Raw genomic sequence first — 20807 nt, 5'->3', positions numbered from 1 at the left:
TCTGTGAATAAAATAGAAAGCAGACTGTAGAAAGAGACAAAGAGCTGAGTTTGGGCTCTGTAAGCATCTGATCTGATACAGGAGCACTGCTCCTAGGTATATTTTTAAGTAACCTCCAGGTTGAATTACTGCACTGTGTTGTATGTGGGACTGCCTTTGAGTTTGGTCTGTCTGCTGCAGCTGATGCAAAATGTGGTGGCTCAGCTGCTCACTGGTGCTGGATCATTGCCAAGTTGTTACTTGAGCCTTGAAAGAATTGCACTGGCTGTCATTTGGCTACCAGTCTAAGTTCAAGGTGCTGGTTTTGGTTTATAAAGCCCTCTGCAGCTTGGGACCAGGATACCTGAAAGTTCATCTCATGCCTTGTTTACCCAGTTGATCACCTCACTCTGCAGGCAAGAGCCTCTTGAAGATAGCATCTTATCAGAAAGTCTGTTCCGCACAATGTAGGATTTGGGCTTTTAGTGTTGTGGAACTCATTCATTGGAATTCCCTCCCCTTGAATATTAGACAGGTGCTGCTGAAGACCTTCCTCTTTCAACAAGCCTTTTAAGTTTACAGTGGTACCCCGCAAGACGAAATTAATTCGTTCCGCAAGACTTTTCGTCTTGCGGAAATTTCGTCTTGCGAGGCACCGTTTCCCATAGGAACGCATTAAAATTTAATTAATGCGTTCCTATGGGAAAAAAAGTCCGGGGGCCCCTTCCGACCGTCACCGGAGCCTCGCCGCGCCATGTTTTAAAGCTACAGGGAGCGAACAGCAGCACTGCTGTTCGCTCCTTGCAGCTTTAAAACGTGGCGCGATGAGGCTCCGGTGGGGAGAGGCGGCGTCGGATCGCGCACGGCCATCCAAAATGGCGGCGCGATCCCACTCCGCCCCCCCGCGCACCGGAGCCTCGCCGTGCCGTGTTTTAAAGCTGCAGGGAGCGAACAGAAGCATTGCTGTTGGCTCCCTGCAGCTTTAAAACGCGGCGCGATGAGGCTCCGGTGCGCGGGGGGCGGCGTCGGATCGCGCACGGCCATCCAAAATGGCGGCGCGATCCCACTCCGCCCCCCCCGCGCACCGGAGCCTCGTCGCGCCGTGTTTTAAAGCTGCAGGGAGCCAACAGCAGCACTCCTGTTCGCTCCCTGCAGCTTTAAAACGCGGTGCCGCGCCATTACAGGGAGCTGTAAAGGCTTACCTTTTTCTCCGGTCGGGAGGGGTGTTGTGCATCGCATCCATCTTGGATCGACTGTGCATGTCTGGAGATCGCAGACATGCACAGTCGATCCAAGATGGATCGGGTCCATCTTGGATCGACTGTGCATGTCTGGAGATCGCAGACATGCACAGTCGATCCAAGATGGACACGATGCACAACACCCCTCCCGACTGGAGAAAAAGGTAAGCCTTTACAGCTCCCTGTAATGGCGCGGCACCGCGTTTTAAAGCTGCAGGGAGCGAACAGGAGTGCTGCTGTTGGCTCCCTGCAGCTTTAAAACACGGCGCGACGAGGCTCCGGTGCGCGGGGGGGCGGAGTGGGATAGCGCCGCCATTTTGGATGGCCGTGCGCGATCCGACGCCGCCCCCCGCGCACCGGATCCGCGTCGCGCCGCGTTTTAAAGCTGCAAGGAGCGAACAGCAGCACTCCCTGCAGCTTTAAAACACGGCGGGGCAAGGCTCCGGGGGGCGGGGGGGATCGCGCCGCCATTTTGGATGGCCGTGCGCGATCCGACGCCGCCCCCCGCGCACCGGATCCGCGCCGCGCCGCGTTTTAAAGCTGCAAGGAGCGAACAGCAGCACTCCCTGCAGCTTTAAAACACGGCGGGGCGAGGATCCGGTGCTTACAGTGGTACCTCGCCAGACGAATTCGTCTTGCGAAAAAGAGCCATAGACGAATTCGTCTCGCGAGTCAACTAAAAACTCGCAAAACCCTTTCGTTTTGCGAGTTTTTCGTTGTGCGAGGCATTCGTCTTGCGGGGTACCACTGTATATCTTTCCTAGTCTGTATCTGTATTAGAATTGTTTTAAATATGCTTTTATTGTTTTTCCCCTTGTTGTTTGCCACCCTGGACTCCTTTGAGAGATAAACACACACACACACATATTACAAAATGCCAATAAGCCTCCAGTGATCTCCCTGCAAAGGGAACCAAATCTGGACAAATCCTGTGCCCAGGAACATGTCACCACAATTCGGGTGAGAAGGGTGAGAAGGCGGGTCGGTGTAACAATATCTTCATTATTGCTCATAATCTTGGGATTATTTGCCAGCAGCACAGTTTGTACCAGAGCAAAGTCAAGCCTAGTAATTGGATTACTTGGTTTGTTAAGCTGTAGTGATACTAATTGTAGCATCACTAGCTTTCTGAGAAGGGCTTTTCAAGGCTGCCATATGAAATTCTATTAAACACCTCCTTCTCCATAAAACTCAAAAGATCATCTTCTAATGCATTTGTATCTGTAGTGCAGTCCAATGAGAGGAACAAGCAAAATACCCGGCAGAACTCTGGAAGTAATTAGGAGTAAATTAGGTGATTGGTATTAACTTCCAGTACGCTTGGACAGACCTTTCAATAAAAGTTGAGCAGTTAATTCAGCAGGTTCTTGGTGATTTCCAGTTGCTATCCTCTGGAGCAGGGGTAGCCAACATGGCGCTCTCCAGATGTCGCTGGACCACAACTCCCATTATCCCTGCCCATTTGCCATGCTGGCTGGGTCTGATGGGACTTGAAGCCTAATAACATCTAGAGGGCACCTTGTTTGGTGCCTTGGCTCTAGAACAAGGTGGTCCAACTTTTCATACCAAGTGGGCAGCAAGAGTACTTTGACACAGAACCAGTGGGTGGGCTGCACACTGTTGGGATTTTACCGTATTTTTTGCTCCATGAGACACACTTTTTTTCCTCCTAAAAAGTAAGGGGAAATATATGTGCGCCTTATGGAGCGAGTGGTGGTCCCTGGAGCTGAATTGCCCAGGGGCCAAAAGAGGATCGTGCTTTTTATTTTACAAAGAGAAAAGGGGGTGTTGAAAGGACCCAGCTCAGAAGCTGATCAGCAAGAGACAGGGAGAGAGATAAGAGTCCCCGGCTCCCTTTCAGCCCCGCCCTCTTGCCCCGCCCTCCTTTGTTGAATGTGCTGCAGAGGGAGGTTGTTTGTTTCCCCAGCAACATGTGACTGGCTGATTAGATTATCTGTCTGGAAACTGTAGAAAAGGCTCCCTTTCCTTTAGAAGCTGCAGAAATGTGAGTTGAACCCCATAAAAAGGGGGCTTTTCCTCTTTGCTTTTCCCCCTTTGCAAAAGGAGCTTTGCTTTTCCCCCTTTGCAAAAAAAGCTGCAAAACTTTTAGCTGATCCTCAAAAAACCAGGGCTTTCCCCTTTGCAAAAAGACCTGCAAAACCTTTAGCTGATCCTCAAAAAACCGGGGCTTTCCGCTTTGCAAAAAAAGCTGCAAAACTTTTAGCTGATCCTCAAAAAAACCAGGGCTTTTCCCTTTGCAAAAAAGTTGCTAAACTTTTGGCTGATCCTCAAAAAAACAGGGGTTTTAGAGGAGGAAAACCAGGAAAAAAAATTTCCCCTGGGTTTCCTCCTCTAAAAACGAGATGCGCCCTATGGTCCGGTGCGCCCTATGGAGTGAAAATGCGGTATGTAGCCGATGCTGGCTAGTGTGATTAGTATAAATCACATGAGATGTCTGAGAAGAGTGTGGGAACAGAAGATTGTCTTATCTCTTCTGTCTGAGCGTGTTATTGTACTGTACTTTCATTTTTGCAGTATGCAACCTGCTTGTTCTGCCAGAGCTTGGAGAACACAGGCAGAGTAAATAGTCTCTGTTCGCTAATGGGAAGACCAGCCCTGGAATCAGCTGTCAGCCCAGTCAGCTTCTGTATGTGCAATGGGACAGTGGCATCCTCCTATTATTTGCCTTAGGCAGCAGAATGTCTTGGGCCTGGCCTGCTCAAAGGGATGTCATTTTTTCTCCTTTATCTTTGTGTGTCATTGAAAGAAAAAAGAAGCAAAAGACCATGAGTTCTAATAATTGTGCATTTACTACCTGACCTTTTTTTCTTCTTGTGTGAAAATGACGAAGGCCAGCCCTGATTGTGGTAATAGTCTAAGGTCTAAGTATATAATCTATAAAACACAATGTGTCTGAAACCAGTATTGCCCCTTGAAGATTTGTTTCTCAGCAGACTAATTCAGAGTATTCTAGCAGCTGGATCTTTTTTATTTGGGGCTTAAACCAGTTAGAGCAGCTGGAAAGCTCAGAGAGAAACACATTGGGGCCATCAGTAAATGCTGGTAGACTCATGTTTTTTCAACCTGGAAGACTTTATATTTAAACAAGATTGGGCATCTAATCAGAAAATGGACCGAGAAGTCACTAAATTAACCGGTTTTTAACATAAGCCCTGTACGAACTTTGGTCAAATTCAAACATTTAAGATGCAAAATTAAACTCTATGCTCTGCTGGGTGGTTTGTAGATGTTTAATCTTCCTGTATGGGATGCGGGGGGTGCTGTGGTCTAAACCACTGAGCTTAGGGCTTGCCCATCGTACAGGGCTTATGTTGTTGTTCTGCATTTGTAAGAGATCAGCCATTTGGTGTGGTGCCACATACACTTTGGAACTCCCTGCCTATTGACTCCCTGTCTTTTCGGTGCCAGCTAAAAACATATTATTGTTTTTTAACAAGCCTACCCGTATATTTAGAATGCTGGTGTGTGTTTTGCTTTTTTGCTGATTTTGATTTTTAAAAAAATATTTTAATTGTTTTTACTAATAATCCTATTGTTTTGTTCTTTTTTGTAAGCTGCTTTGAGGTTTTATTTAATAAAGCAGTATATAAATTTTATGAAATAAATAATAAATAATAAAATTTTAGTAAAGGTAATAGGACCTTCTTCTTCTTGCATATTAAGTTTACACAAATTAAATGTTATTTTTGTACATTCTACACACAACCCAACATTCATCTCATCAGTGTTACAACTCTGATGTGTAGCTTTCAGGCTTCGAAATGCTGGTCCTCTTTCCACTTAAGGAGATTTTTATGGTCATAGAATTGTAGAGTTGGGAAGGGACCCTGAAGAAGCAGTATACATATTTCATTCAATAAAATATACATGCAACTGCATTCTTTCTTACAGGCTCGTAAAGCAAAGAGGCAAACGGACTTCTGGGGGAGCTGGGGAGAATGGGGCGACTGCAGCAGGAGCTGCGGTGGAGGTGTAAGTTTTCGGCAGCGACGCTGTTACTCAGTAAGGTAAGAGCCTCTCTTTCCCTGCCGGCTTTCTCCTCCTGAAGCCGAAGCCTTCACCAATACAGGGGAGAGCAGCTGTTGGGTTGGCTCCCCTGTAGGGAAAGCAACAAAGAGTCTATCTGGAACTTAAATATTAAACCTATATGCCATGATAAATATGTTTTGTGGGCTAGACCACAAAATGCGTGAAGTGGTCTAGCAACACAGTTCTAATCATGTCTACTCAGAAATAAGAGCTATTGAATTCAATGGGGCTTACTCTCAGGTACATTGGATTAAGACTGCAGACTAAATCCCTTTAAGGAGAAGACTAGGTCTGGGCAATGATTGTTTTTCCAAAACTGAAATTCCATTCGGTTGTTGCTGCTGCATTCACAAAAGCTGTAGAATCAACTGGGACATGGTTAGCATGATTCCATTTTGTGAAGGCTAGAGAAAGACTAGATGCCATATCTATGTGGTAGTAAAAATGCCTGAGCCTGCTAGGGCAGGCAGAGCTGTATGTTCTGGATGAAACTGGCCAGACAGAGAATACTATTAAATACATAGTCTCTGCCTCGATGTTGCTTTGAAAAACCATCACATTTTCTGCAGCCATGTCTCACTTTGCAGAACTATTAGAGGTGCTGTTCTAAATGTAGATTTGATATACCACCAACTTTCTGAGACCGTGATCCTAAATGCACTTATCGGAAAGTCAGCTCCATTGAACACAGTGGGGCTTACTGTGAAATAAACATGTCTAAGATTGCCCTGTGAATTTTGCATTTTCTCCAGAGTGTTTATCTGCCTGAAGGGTTTATCTACTGACTGAATTGTAGCTCTTTCCAGTACTGATTGGCATCAGAGAAGGCAATGCCCCTCCCTTCCCAAAGGCACAGTACTTCTAAGTATAGTGAATTCACATGATGGGAAATTATAGCAGCTGGAAACTTATCACTACGCACCAATATTTTATATGCAGCAGGGTTCTGTCCTTCTTTAGTTACTAGCTCACCAGAAACCACTACTGATTAATTACAATTTAGAGAACTTTCTAAAAACACTATCCAAGCTGTATGGTCGTTATTTTTCTATGGGCAGCTCTCCTAAGCCATATAGGTAGAGGGGCAACTGTGCAGCAAATACATTGGTGGGATCCATGTAATTGGCCTAGGGGCCATATACCGGTAGTTGGGTTTTCCCAGCTGCTCATAGAATGGTTCCCATGCAGCTAGGCTTGTGTGGATTTCGGGTCACATCTATCTTCCGGCAAGGTGGTGGCTGAGCCTAGTGCTCTGCCTGGTGCAAGGGGGAAGTGAGAGAGGGGGGAAATGAGCAGCTTGCATGCCAGCAAACCAAGAGACAGGAGTCTGCATGTCACTGGCCTGTTGGTGGGTGGGAGGTTGTGGTTGTTTTGGAGAACTGATACTACTTCAAGGCTAGTACTGGCTATCCAGGAGTCTTCCTACTGTCTCTGTTTATTTCTCTGATCTGGCTTGCAATTCTGGCTGGGACACTGGTTTAATCAATTAAGAAATACCTTTTGAAGGTGGGCATGTGAGGGGAAGGCAGAGAGTGCTCAAGCTTATTACTTGTTCTTGCTTCAACAAACCATAGTTGAACTGGGCTGGGAGAAGTAATGTGACCTGGGCCTCATTCCCTTACAAGGAAACAGATGTCATAAAAGGCTACCATGAAACTTCCTATCAGAAGACTTCACTGACAGCTAGCACTTTATTAGCAAATGTAAGAATGACTCGATAAGTTAGATTTTTGTCATTTATAATTTCCCCCCAAGCCATTGCAGATTGTTGATCTCTCTTTCAGGGCAGATGGTGGGTTCAGCTGCATAGGACCGACCCGAAACTATCGCTCGTGCAATGTTAAGGTAAATTGACCATTGAGTCCTTTTATGCTGCTGTTCTCCCTATTCCTTCAAGAGCTTCAAGATTCCCCCCCCCACGCCAGTTACATCTGACACCTACACAATATCTTAAGGAAGATTACTAATGAACTTCCTTGAACCAACTCTGTCATAAAAACAAATGGGCTAACAGATGAGTAAAAGGACACCATTCTCACCCTCACGACAGCTATTCAGAACTAATTGACATTAGCAAACACTGAGTACAAGGATGTGATCATTGATATATACAATTTGTTTCCCCCTAGTTTCCTGACAAATGGGATTTTATACTATATTGAACAAACTTTGTACAACCTTTCTATTGCACAACTGTACAGCGTATGTATTTACATCTGCTTCTGAATAGAGTAATTTCTTTTATAAACATATTATGTAAGCACTCTGTTATCCCTGGATAGTATTTCCTTGACTTTAGTTTTTTATGTATTTGGGGGATGAAGTAGAGGTTGAACTGAGGTGAAAGACTCTCAATAAACTTTTGAAAAATGGCTACGCATGGAAATTTTGAGTAGGCAGAAGAAGAAGCAGTAGTATCTATGTAGTTCCCATGATTATATAAACAAGCCCAGAAATGTGCTATGTAGTCTCCACCGAATAGATGCCATTTTCTGTTGATCACCATGATCTTTAGTAGCCTTCCCATTGATATTCAACATTGCATTTGAAATATTCTTATAGTGCAAGGTAAGAAGAAAGGCATAAAAAAATAGAGGCTGAAGCCTGAGCTCTGAATGGGAAGGAATAGAAGGTTTGAATAGTTTTCCTCACTTATTGTGCCCACTGACTAGCCTAAGATCACTCAGTGAGCTTCATGGCTGAGTGGCAATTTGAACCCAGGTATCCATGCATCAGCACTTAGTTCACTGGTTCCAGTTGCATGCTGGTGATACCCAAAGCCTTTTGAAAACAAGGAAGCCTAAAATAAGAGGATCCTGAACCACCTTCCATAATTCCAGTTACAGGTGGGTAGCCGTGCTGGTCTGCCATAGTCGAAACAAAATAGAAGTGTATCTGAAGAAGTGTGCATGCACACGAAAGCTCATACCAAGAACAAACTCAGTTGGTCTCTAAGGTGCTACTGGAAAGAATTTTCTATTTTGTTTCACCTTCCATAAGTTAGACTGACTTGAAGAAAATACAGAAAGCCACACACAGGATAGTTCTTCCAAGAGAGCTGCTTATTTTCTTCTATTCCAGACTTTGTTCCAGATAACTGACTTCTTTCTCATCCTTCCTAGAACTGTCCTGAGGGCTCCAGAGATTTTCGAGCAGAGCAATGTGCTGAGTTTGACGGGACAGAATTTCAGGGAAAAAGATACAAGTGGCTTCCTTATTATGGAGGTAATCCTTGGATTTACTCTTACTCAATGATTATGCAGTTCATTTGACATAGCGAATTAGGGAGAAAGGGAAATGGCTTCTTTTAGAATCAAATCTCTGCTTGGACAGTACTGCAGTGCTACATCCTGCAAAAACTGATTAGAGTCCTTTGAAATAGATTTTGCAGGATTTGTGGAGAAGTCTAGTTTGATCACAAACGGTATGTAGGTGGCTTTGTCCCAAATTTTGAGAGGTTTTGAGGTGTGTTCATAAGGTGACTTGAATATATTTTAATTGTATTTAAAGTGTAGAGTTGGTAACTCCTGCTTGTTGCTAGTCAGTGCTATTTTTCTGGAAAAAGAGGTGCCTGAACTCACCATGAACACTTCCCTCATTCTCTTAGAATGGCAATGGTGCCCACCTGATGGGTGCCAGAACTGAGTTCTGGCAAGTTCCGACTGAAAAAAGTCCTGTTGTTAGTATAGCTAATTCACATTGTCTGTGATTACAAGTGATTCAAACCAGTAATAATATATGGCCCAGCCTTAAAATCCTTTCTCTAGGTACTGATGATCAGGCTTAACCCTCTCAGTACTGAAAAAAGCTTTCTTCATAGAAAGTGTGCTGTAATAAACGGGAACCCCAATGAAATCCTTCTTCAATTTGATACAGGGACTCAAAGAACATGCCCTATGGATCTGGCCCAATCGCCTTCTAAATCCGGCCCATGGGCGGTCTGGGAATCAGTGTGTTTTTACATGAGTAGAATGTGTGCTTTTATTTAAAATGCATCTCTGGGTTATTTGTGGGGCATAGGGGCATAGGAATTTGTTCACCCCCCCCAAAAAAAAATAGTCCGGCCCCCACAAGTTCTGAGGGACAGTGGACCGGCCCCCCTGCTGAAAACGATTGCTAACCCCTGCCCTATGCAGTTGCTTGCATCTTTATTGTGCAGTCAGTTGTTTTAATGATGAGTACCATGCTACTTTTAACCATTTTCTTGTGTTTTCACAAGATATTCTATGGGATAGAAGTATTTATATAAATAAATAAAGCTGCACAACGTTGTATGTGCCTTTGTGGGGAAAACAGAACATGCTGACTAACACATTGCTTTTTTGCTTTCCTCTCCTCACAGCACCCAATAAATGTGAACTAAACTGTATCCCAAAGGGAGAAAACTTCTACTACAGGCACAAAGACACAGTGACTGATGGGACGCCCTGTGAGCCAGGGAAGCATGATATCTGTGTGGAAGGAGCCTGCCAAGTAGGCCTCTGTTACCTCTCTCTCGAAAACTGTGTCCGTCTTCCTCCCCCTCCCCTTACTTCCTTTCTCCCCACCCACTTTTGCTCTTAATTCTCTTATTTATTAATCAGATTTGATCCTATCCTTCCTTTTAGATGCCTGAGAACGGGACAGCACATCGGGGCCCACTGGAGAGCCCTAACCACGGGACGCTCTTCCCGTGACTTCCCGGAGCCCGCAGCGCAGTTGCGGGACTCCTGCCCCCGGGGGAACCGGAGCTGTCTCGGAGCCGAGACAGCTCTCAGCTGCTGTCAATGGCGCTCGCGCCGGAAGTCTTATTAATCAGATTTGATCCTATCCTTCCTTTTAGATGCTCACTGGGGTTATCCCATTTTACCCTCAATTTTGTTCTGTAGCAGATGGTGTGAGTGGTGGTGGTGGTGGGGACCCTGCCGCTCTTCTGACTTCTGGTGGGTTTTTACTGAGAAGGAGAGGACTGAGGCAGTGACGAGGTCAGTACAGTGCAAACAAACCAGTGGGAGTGTCCTATTGGCACTGCCAGTGTATTGGTACTGTGCTGACCTTGCTGCCAGCTCACCCGTCTACCTCTTGATAAACAGCAGGTCAGGTGAACGGTGGCACCTCACCCCTTCCCAACATCCACTATTGACTTCATTTGGTAGGCTAGGCTGATAGTGACTTGCCCAATGTTAACCTGTGAGCTCCATGGCTAAGCAGGGATTTGAACTCTGGTCTGGATCCCTTACCTTTTTTCTACTACCTGCTAGGATGTTACCTCTTAAGACTTGGCAATTTCACTTTAATTTATGGGTACTTTAGATCAGTGTTTTTCAACCACTGTTCCGTGGCACACTAGTGTGCCGCGAGATGTTGCCTGGTGTGCCGTGGGAAAAATTGTGTTTATTTGATTCCTATTCAAGAGAATTACTTATAGGCACAGAGTTAAATTTTTTAACATTTTCTAATGGTGGTGTGCCTCGTGATTTTTTTCATAAAACAAGTGTGCCCTTGCCCAAAAAAGGTTGAAAAACACTGCTTTAGATACATAGCATGCAGACAACTTTTTGTGTGTGTGGCTTGTCTGCGCGTGCTTCAGATCCTGCAGCATGTGCTCTCTGGGCTCAGATCACCGGAAGGGGCAGAGCATGGAAAGAGGAACACACTAATTATTATGAGGCAGCAAACTCAGCGGAGCTCTGTTGGACTCCCCAAGTACATGAGGTGAAAGCCTTTGTTGGGCCTTTAAACCAGTGGTGCCTCACAAAAGCAAGGGACTGGAACAAAAGGGGTTTCCCAGTTCCTCTGGGAGAAGCAGCAGGGAAGACTTGTGTAATCCAAAACGTCAGAAGCCACCTTGGCTGTTAAGACTGCTTTGAGTTCCTGCAGCCCCAACAATGACCACTAGAGGACACACAAAGACAAAAAAGAAACAAGTCCTCTTTAATGGGGTGAGGGCAGGTGAAGTGGGATAGAGGTTCCTGCTGCCCCTCCTTTACTTTCCTCCCAAGAGAGGTAAACATGCATTTCCATCCCTTCCCTGTCTTTGACTTTCTGGGGCTCTTGGCTTCCCCCCTTGCTTGGTCACCTGCTAAAGGCTGTCTTTGCTGTTTGGCATTTCCCACAAGGGTTGGAGGATTAGGTGAAGGGGACAGGGCATGTAAAATGACCTTTCACCTTCCCTCATACTTTGGTTGACTGCCTACCGGTACTTTCTGTGGGTTTCTCCAGTGAGGGAGAGTGTTGGCTCATGGAGGGGCTGCTCTCTTGGGAAGCGTGAGGCAAGCAGGCAGCTACTGTGGGACACTGTGCTCCATTTCATTATAGATTTTAATATCTAAACGTCATTAAAATGGGCATTTTTATAGTTGGCAAAAGAAAAAAACACCACAGCCATCTTTTTTTAGAAGCTCCGGTCCGTACAAATGCCATATGTATTTTCACCTCTGGTGTTTCTTAGCTGTCCAAGTTTAAGAGTTGTCTTTTCCCAAGCAAAGCAATTATGTAATATATTACTCGCGTATTTGAAACTTGAGCTGCCAGGGAAGACTAGTGGCTGAAATGTGTCTGGCATTTGGATGATACTGCTTAAATGTTAAAAGAATACAGACTCATTTTTCAACTGGACATGTTTATGCCTCAGGGGGAATACTCTGATGAAAGTTATTTCATTTTATTGAACAAGATTGCTTAATAAAAAAAATATCTTAAGGTCCCATTTGCACAATACACTTAAAGCAGTATTGTACTTTTTAAAACAGTCTTGACTTTTCACAAAGAGTCCTGGAAACTGTAGTTTGTTATGACTACAGAGAGCTTTTAGGAGACCCATTATTCCCCTCACAGAGCTAGAGTTTCCAGAGTCATTTAACAATCAATCCCTCTTCCTGGGGAACTCTGGGAATTGTACTTCTGGGAGGGGAACAGGGGTCTTCTAACAATCTTCAGCACCATGAACAAACTACAGTTCCCAGGTCTCTGGGGAAAGCCACAAAGTGGTATGATACTGCTTTAAATGTATAGTGCAGATGGGGCCTAAGTGGTGTACATAAAATGACATAAATTATTAATTAAAAAAGCAATAACAACACATTAAAACAGTAAACATTTGTTTGCTTGCTTGCTTATATAAGGTAAGAGCTAGAGACATAAAATCAACAGATTAAAAAAAAACAAATGTACAATATAAAATTAAATGTCTGGGTAGACTTACCTAAGCAAACAAACAAAAGTTTTTAGCAAGTGTCAACCTGTACAACAAAGCCGCCTTCCTCATATCTACAGGTAGGGAGTTCTAGAGAATAGGTGCTGCCACACTAAAAGATTGATTATTAATTTTTGCAAGTGGATATGGTTAATAGTTGTGACCATAAGACTATTGCTTTACCCACTGTGCTACCATACGTAGGTATTTTCTCAACCTGGAGTCAGACAGTAGTTCTTCCTTCCAGAGATTTGAAGGTGGGTTGAAAGAGAAATTGATGCTTGCCGGGTGTATATTTATCCCACTGTTCTTGTGATAACAGGTTTTGCAGATTTGTTGTGTTTCAAAAACCTGCAGAACGTGTTTGGAACAGAGGCAAATGTAGGTCAAAAGAAAACACAGACGTTCACCATGGGAAGTGGAGAGGTGCGCAAAACATTTCTAAAAACTGTATCGTCTGATTCTTCCACTTGGTATGAAATGTAGGCCTTTCCTTTATCTTTTCTCATGAAGGCATTCCTTGCCAGGCCTTCTGAGTCATACTTGCATTTTGGTTCACACTCTGCTGTTTTACAGGCCGTTGGCTGTGATAACATTCTGGATTCTTCCAAGAAGGAAGACAAGTGCCTACAATGTGGCGGAGATGGCAGAGCCTGTTTTGAGGTGAAGGGCTTCTTTGATGTGCCCAACCTCCCTAAAGGTACAGAATAGTGGATCTTCCACATCAGCTCAGTAGTGAGATAGCAAAAAATGCTTGGGCTGGGTCTGGCAGGGAGAGATTCCATTGTGCTTCTTCATCCATTTACGGTATATCTTCAAGGCCCAAGGAGCTGAAGCACAGAAAGGCCTTGACTGTATCAGTGCATAAGCTTGATGGATCATTAGCACCACTGCTTTGGGCTGTAACTTATCAATTACATGGCTGGGCTGCTTTATGGGCAATATGAATCTGGATATAACCAATCCAAAAGCGACGGAGTAGTTACAAGTGGATTTATGTCTTCTTCCACTTGCCTGCTTATTCATTCTGAAAAACACCTTCTGCACATGAAAGGGCAACTTTACCCTGCCTTCCTTGTCTATTACCATCTGCCTTAGTAAGCAGAATTTACTGTGCCTGACTTGCTGCACTTTCTCTAGGCTACAATCAAATCTTCATCATTCCCATGGGGGCCACAAGCATCCGGATTAAGGAAGCGACACCTACCAGGAACTTCTTGGGTATGTACAACAGTTTTTCTATTGCTCTGTGTTAAGAGAGAGAGAGAGAGAGGGAGGCTTGAAGCACATAATTCCCAATTCTTTCACTTAATTGTGCCCTTAACTTAATTCTAATTAAATTAACTTAATTCGGCATATCCAGAAATTTCACATGGTACAGTTGTCCTGGGACTATACCACTCAGAATGCAAGTGGAAGATTGCTCAGTTCATGGATGAGATTGGGATATAAGTAACAAGGTTGGCCTTGCAGAGAAAGTCTGGCAGTGGGCCTCTGTCTGCTACAAAAGCAAGATACTTGGACAAGAGAGCAACTGATGTCAGCTGTCTAAGGATACTGGCTTCCCATGGCGATTTGATTTCACAGCATTTGTTCAATGTTGCACACAGCTCTCAGTAAACTTTCTAATATATTAATAAACCCTGAAGCTATTGACATCCTTTTTATGGGATGCTCAGTAATAACAACCATGTAACAACAGAGGTGTATTCTGGATGTGGTATTAGTCTTCTATAATGAGCCTGAAATAATGGGTCTTTGGTTTCCAAACTAGACAGCTTTTACATTTCCCCCCTTGTGCCCTCTGGGTTTTTTTCCCCCTCCCCCTCAGCCATCAAGAACGCACAAGGAGCATACTATCTGAATGGCCACTGGACGATTGAGTTCAGCCGTGCCTTGCATATTGCTAGCACAGTAGTGCATTATGACAGGGGTTCTGAGGGGGATCTGGCACCTGAACTTCTTCACGCCAGGGGCCCAACTACTGAGCCCTTGGTCATTGAGGTAAGCCCAGTTTCCTGTTTTGTATGTTCCCCCTCCTCTTCCAGCTTCCGCAGAGGGGGTGCTCAGCATTATTCCCAGAGGGAACTGAGGGACCTTAAATAAAATGCAATGCCATGTAGACAGAAGGGAGAATAGCCGTTTCTTGGCCAAAAAACCAACATTGAGGGTGGATAAGAGAACTTGCATCTGTGTTACCTACGCAACTGTGCATTAAGATCCATTTAGATTATTGCCTGTTTGCTGGAAAGAGGTGCAGGGTACGCCCTATTCCCCAGCTTCCTTCTTTTAACTGAAGGAAGACTGTTCTTTGTGAAATAGGCAAGGCATAAAGTAGACCCTGGGTGGGGAGGACAGTCCCAAACTGGACATGAGCAGTGGATAGAAAAGGAGTGTGCTTTGGCAAGGATCTGGGTGTTAGGTGTAGTTCATACATAGACCAGATGAAGCAGAGAAAGTTCCTGAGCTGTAGCATTCCAGTCAGCAGATGGGTGATCACATGGATCTCAGCGAACACAAGCCCAGTTCCAGGAATGGTTTTGCCACCTCATCTGCCTTTTTGAGGCGAACTGGGCCAATGCCAGACAACACAGCTACAAGAGTGAAGAAAGCAGTGATGTGCATTACACCTTATTTGCCTCTTCCCTTTTCAGCTTATCAACCAGGAGCCAAACCAAGGGGTACATTATGAATACTATCTGCCAACACAAAGGCAGAGCTTGGGCTACAGCTGGGCCTATGGTTCCTGGGGCGAATGCAGTGCTGAGTGTGGTGGAGGTAAGGACCTATCATAGGATGCTAACTCCACACAGGAGTTTAATGTGGATTTGAAGCTGCATGTGCCTTGAATTTTTCATTGCCATTCACATGCCATTTTCAGCATCCAACTGGCAGCCTGCAGGAAACTCGGATTTTTCCAATTCAGGGAAAATCCAAAAGGGAAGGAGATCTATTATAAAAGCATTCGCTATCTGGCTGTGGACACACTGAAGAGCATTATGTGGGCAGCTACTGGTTTCTGTGGTGCCATTTGACACTCCACCCCCTATTTCCATTTTGCTTCTGTCAGGCATAAAATTGAAAGCAGTCATGTGTGGATGAAGGCACACAAGATGACAACACAAAAACAGCAACCCACATATGTGTGAATGCCCTCGTTTGGACACAGCCTTCTACTTAAATTTTGCTCCTTGGATCGATTCATCATCGATGAAGATGATGGAATTGCTATATTGTTCTTAGATGTATAGTGTTTCTAATCTCTCTGTAGTTTTAACTGCTGCTGTGGATGAGTGACGGTAACCAACATCCTTTGCTGTTTTTCTTTTATAGGTTATCAGACACGCTTGGTCTTTTGCACTATTGACAATGAAGTATATCCTGATTATATGTGCAGAGATAAACCACAGCCAGAAAATAACCGAACTTGTGGCCTTCAGCAATGTCCCCAGACAAAACGGTGAGACTTGATTTGGCTTCCCTGCCTGGTTTGAACCATTAGATCTATGAACCTGGCAATTCTGAAATCCCTAGGCAGTGTCTCTCTTCTGCCCTTAATGCTGTCATTGGAAATGTAGATAAAGGAGAAATTGTGGCTCCTAATGTGCATGAAAATGATAAACAGATGGTTATTCAAGACAATTCTTTGTGCTGACAAGCTATTATGGGGTGGTTTTAGTATCTTTGAAAATGCTAAAAAGGACAGGGCAAAAACCTCAGTCTGAAGGATCATAGAACTTCTCCAAGCTAAGTTGGAGGCTGGGGTCATTGCTGGAGAGCAGCCATTGTGGTGAATACAAGTGGTAAGTGATAAGTCCCTATGTGGGGAACTAATTTTAATTTCATCCAGAGGTTATTTGGATGTGATTATTTGCAGAGATGTGGAATGATTTTTCTGTGTCCTGGCACTGAATTTTTTTTATATAGGAATGAGATTTATGCTCAGGATAGTGTACAGATTTTAAGGTTTCCCTTCAAATTGCCACATGACACTTCCCTTGTGGAGAGAGCTGGGCTGTGGAGCTTTTCCACTTTTAGAACTTCTCAGGATCCAAAGCTAACTTCCAGTGTGCCATTTTATGGGTCCTTGTAACTAGACTGGCACAAGCAAATCTGCATCATTGCATGCCCAGTTCAATACACATGCATCAGCCAAACATGGGAGATGTGTGAATGTATCACTGATGTATTTCTTTGTGTTGTCTCTAAATGCAAGTGCAGGAGGGGCAATTTGAGGTCATAGTTTAGAAGTAGGTGGGTTTAACTTCACACACACACTAACACGGTTATCTCCATTTCCTCCCACACTTGCAGCTTCAATTAGCTGTGGAGGTTGGGAGAAAAAACCCAGACACTTGCAATAAGATACCTGAAAATCTTCCATGGCTAATACTTTGGGGGGATGCTTCAGGGAACTGGTACAGGAAGAAAGGGTCAGCTGCCACTCCCCCATATGGCCTTGATCCAAATTGGACCCCAACTCAACAGCAGCTTTTTTATTTAAAAACAACAACACACACATCAGGGCTGCATGAATAAATTTTCAACATCTCGTCTAGTTTGGCCCTAAAAGACAATTTGCAGTCATGCTGTAGCAGGGAACCCCAGATGTCTATATATTCACTTTTGGCTTTAAAATCTTTGTTCTATATATATATAAAGGATATCTTACCTCTATCTGCCGGGAGCATGGAGCCGCAACACAGCATGGAGCTTACAAACAAAGAGGTAACAAGGAGAAAGTGACTGCAGAGGCCCTGCTCAGTTCCTCTTTCCCTTTTCCCCACCTACAACAGTGGTCTTCAAACTTTTTCGAATTGTGCAGAACAAATTCATGCAACTCTGGGTTGTGTTCTGAGTTGCACATTCAGTTCATGTGGATGATGTGGTATCCTGGCCATTCCTGTGGAGCTTCACCATTGCCCACTGTAAACTGAGTGCGTGCCCCAAAGACTGCATCCATTGGCTGCAGATCGCAGGACCAATTTGCTAATAGTGGAGAAGCTGTCTTTAAGGTCAACCATACACCAAAGAACCCAGGGCAAGTTTCTGAGGAGTGCCAGGGTTCATAGGTGTTGGCAGGGAGGGCAGCTGCCTCCCAAATCAATACAAATCTGAGGTTCTGCCCACCTAACAAAAGCCTCCCCCCCCCCAAACAAAAATCCTGGCTACGCTTGTGCCAGGGTTCTTAAAGATATTGTTTGAAAGCCACTGTTCTAGATTGCTTAGAGGAGCTTTCCTCCTTGGTGATGGTCTCAGTGGCTGCTTATAGCTTTGGCTTTTCTCTGTAAATCATGATAGAGTGTGGTAGATGCTGGGGAAACAGAGCTTTGCCTACCTAGGAGTGGCTGACCTGTGGTCATCCATCCTTTCCCATTGGACATGCTGGCTGGGGCTGATGGGAGCTGGACAGGGACAGCCTAACTTCTCATGTCTATGCACTGGCAACATTTAGATTGTGATTACTCAGGCTGCCTTTGAAGATGGTTGAGAAACTGCAGCTGGTGCAGAATTCTGCAGCCAGATTGTTGTCTGAAGGAGGAAGATCCATACATATAACACCAATAATGGCATGATTGCACTAGCTACTGGTTGGTTTCTGGGCTGAATTCAGACCTATAATGCCTCATGTGGCTCAGGACCCCAATACCTTGAGGACCACCTCTCCCAACATGAACTAACCTGGACCCTGTGATCGCCATCTGAGGCCTTTCTCTATGTGCCCCCTTCACAGGAGACCCGGAGAGTGGCAACACAGTAAGGGGGCTTTTCGGATCTATCTTTATCTATTTTGTAGACACCAAATAGCCCTTTTACCTGGGCTTTGGGCCCTTAATTTGAAAGGTTTCAGGTATTTGTGGCCTCTTAGGATAGGGCAGGATTTGTAAGAACCGACTTACCTGTATAGATGTGTTTTTAGGAGTCTGTTGGCTGTGTTTGTTGTAATTGGTTTTAGTGTTTATATTGTTTTTGTAAGTTGTGGGTAAAGTGACATGATAATAATATAATGAAGAAGAAGAAGTTGCATTAAAATTATCCTATGCTGTTCACAGGATGGGGAAGAAGTTTTATTTCATTGCACTGATCATTGGCCATTACATCATAAAAGCACTTGTCACTGGGTGGCACCAGGCAAAATTCCTCCTGGCCTCTAGGACCAAGAAAAATTTTCAGACAGTGTTTCTAATTTGCAGTCTTTTTTTGTATTGTCTGGCCATGATAACAGAGCTGACTAGATTGATCATCTGCCAACTGAGTTTATTTTTATCAGTAGACTTCCTTTGGGAAGCTGACCTCCAGTCTCAAGGAAACTCTTGCATAGCATCACTTTGGGTCTCCTTCCCTGCCGTGATGGGTTGAGTTTATTTTACTGCAGCTTGGAGGAGTGAATTGTCCATTACTGCTCAGTATAGACAAATGGCTATTGATTGCACGTACAATCTTTTCCTTCTGAATATAGATCTTGCTGCTGTCAACTTTGTGATGGAAGTTCTTTGGAAGGTTGGGAGGGTTTAATGTCAAAGCATGCAGATAGAAAAGCATGTTATTTCAGGAATGTCAGGTCTAGGTAGAGGAAACTTTGTTAGTCTAGACAGGTCACTGGAAAATTTGTAAGCAGTCTCCAGAGGGTTCCCCTCGCCCAAAAAATGCCATATGCCGAATCAGATCAAAGAAGCTTAACCCTTTCCCCTGGACCATTTCTCTAATAATGAAAAATAAAGATAAGTCACAGAATAAAGGTTATCATAAATCATAAAGATTTTCCTTCTTTGGAGTATATATGACCTTGTTTTTTCTCAATAGTATGTGCACCTTTGCTTTATCATAGCCAGTTCAGTTTCTTTCTGCTCTTTCTGTGAGAGAGACTTCCACAGCACCTAATAGCTTCCACCACTGAGGCACCCTGTAGCCATTCAGTCTGAAACTATCCTCTTAATCCATTCCATTCCTCCTAGTACCATAATCTTTTAATCTGCAGTCACACCATTTTAAATGCTTTTAGATACTTTTCGCTGTCACCCAAGTTATTGTTTTTTGAATTCAGTTACTTGAAAGTGGCAAGCCTCCCTTTAGTCCCATGGATTTTCTTGCTGCCAGAGTTGGCTTCTTGGTTCCTTGAGAGATGCTGCTTCTGTATTTACAGCTGGAAGATTGGGGAATGGGGAGCTTGTTCTGCCACCTGTGGAGGAGGCACCCAGACTCGTTCCGTTTATTGCGTCTCCCACCACGGACCTGGTTCTCAAAATGCTGTGGATGATGCCGAGTGTGCATCCTTGACAGAGAGGCCGCGTAGCATACAGCCTTGCAACATGCGTCAGTGTGCAGCATGGACCACAGGGCCTTGGTCTGAGGTGAGTTTGTCTTAACAGGTTCAGTGAACATATATAGACAGTATAGCCCAGTTACCTCGGTGGCTTGAGGAGGAAAAGAAAGCACAAGCTCACCTACTCCTCCCATTTTGCACTCTTGAGTCTCCCCTCATATACTATCACTTTGCCTGTGCCTCTTTGCTCATGAGGTGGATTCCCCCCCCCCTCCGCCTTGAGAGAAATCAACAATTCAGGCTTACACAGATTGAATAGCCCTTCCCTCTCACCAAAAAACATGGGAATAGTAATTTTGTGAAAGAAGCTAGAGCTGTGTAACATGATTATGAGGATGTTCATCAGGATTTGGGGAGCAAGCCATGACAGTTAAATTGGTATAAAACCAATATAAATACTTAATTCTTTGAATTCCTTCCCAAAATGTATTTCTCTGGCAAAGCTTTATTTTAGTCATCCTTGTTTCGCCATCTCTGATAATCGGTTGTCATTTACTGAAATGTGTATTTTATGAATTGCTTTTCATGAAACATCCCCATGAGCCATCACCAGGCTGACCTCATGAGGAAGCTAGTTGTTGTTATTTCCAGCCATTCATGAATTTATGTTTTTACTCAAATTCTGACCCTTCACTGAATGTAGTGATTATTGGGGAAGAGGTCTGCCCATGTACTGCAAAATTTGCAGACATGTCAAAACCAAAGTATAATTATGTTTCAATCAGTACGTTAGTCTGGAAGCAGGAAATTAGGTGGTCCAAACAACAATTTCCTGGATCCCTATTCCTAATTTTTGCATTATTCCTACCTTTTATATCTTGGTTAGATTAAAAGTTCTTTCAGTAATCATACCTTCAATTTATGTATTCTATACAGCACTGTAGCACAATTGGATGGTATGAAAATGGCAAGTAGGAAAGAGTTAAAAAATTGTTGCTAACTCTCACATGTGCGTATGCATGTGTAATGTATGTATACATACACTTATGTACACAGACACAACAAATATGGTAATAAATGTATATGACAGGTATCATGT

At 44.1% G+C, this 20807-nt stretch overlaps 1 protein-coding gene across 2 annotated transcripts in view; it reads left to right on the top strand.

Moving 5' to 3' along the window:
* PAPLN (papilin, proteoglycan like sulfated glycoprotein) overlaps nt 1–20807 on the top strand; it is a 67780-nt gene that overhangs the window by 25668 nt on the left and 21305 nt on the right. The window contains exons 3-13 of one of the 2 annotated variants that reach the window (XM_033146291.1): nt 5133–5248; nt 7055–7115; nt 8393–8495; nt 9613–9743; nt 13021–13144; nt 13585–13665; nt 14276–14448; nt 15099–15222; nt 15778–15904; nt 17107–17172; nt 19589–19796. In XM_033146291.1, the coding sequence (XP_033002182.1) occupies nt 5133–5248; nt 7055–7115; nt 8393–8495; nt 9613–9743; nt 13021–13144; nt 13585–13665; nt 14276–14448; nt 15099–15222; nt 15778–15904; nt 17107–17172; nt 19589–19796 (1314 nt within the window). The remainder of the gene's footprint in view (nt 1–5132; nt 5249–7054; nt 7116–8392; nt 8496–9612; nt 9744–13020; nt 13145–13584; nt 13666–14275; nt 14449–15098; nt 15223–15777; nt 15905–17106; nt 17173–19588; nt 19797–20807) is intronic. The other variant, XM_033146298.1, reaches the window with a different exon arrangement.

Source organism: Lacerta agilis, chromosome 1 (assembly GCF_009819535.1).
Source record: "Lacerta agilis isolate rLacAgi1 chromosome 1, rLacAgi1.pri, whole genome shotgun sequence".
NCBI lineage: Eukaryota > Metazoa > Chordata > Lepidosauria > Squamata > Lacertidae > Lacerta > Lacerta agilis.
This window is presented reverse-complemented; position numbering and strand designations above follow the sequence as displayed.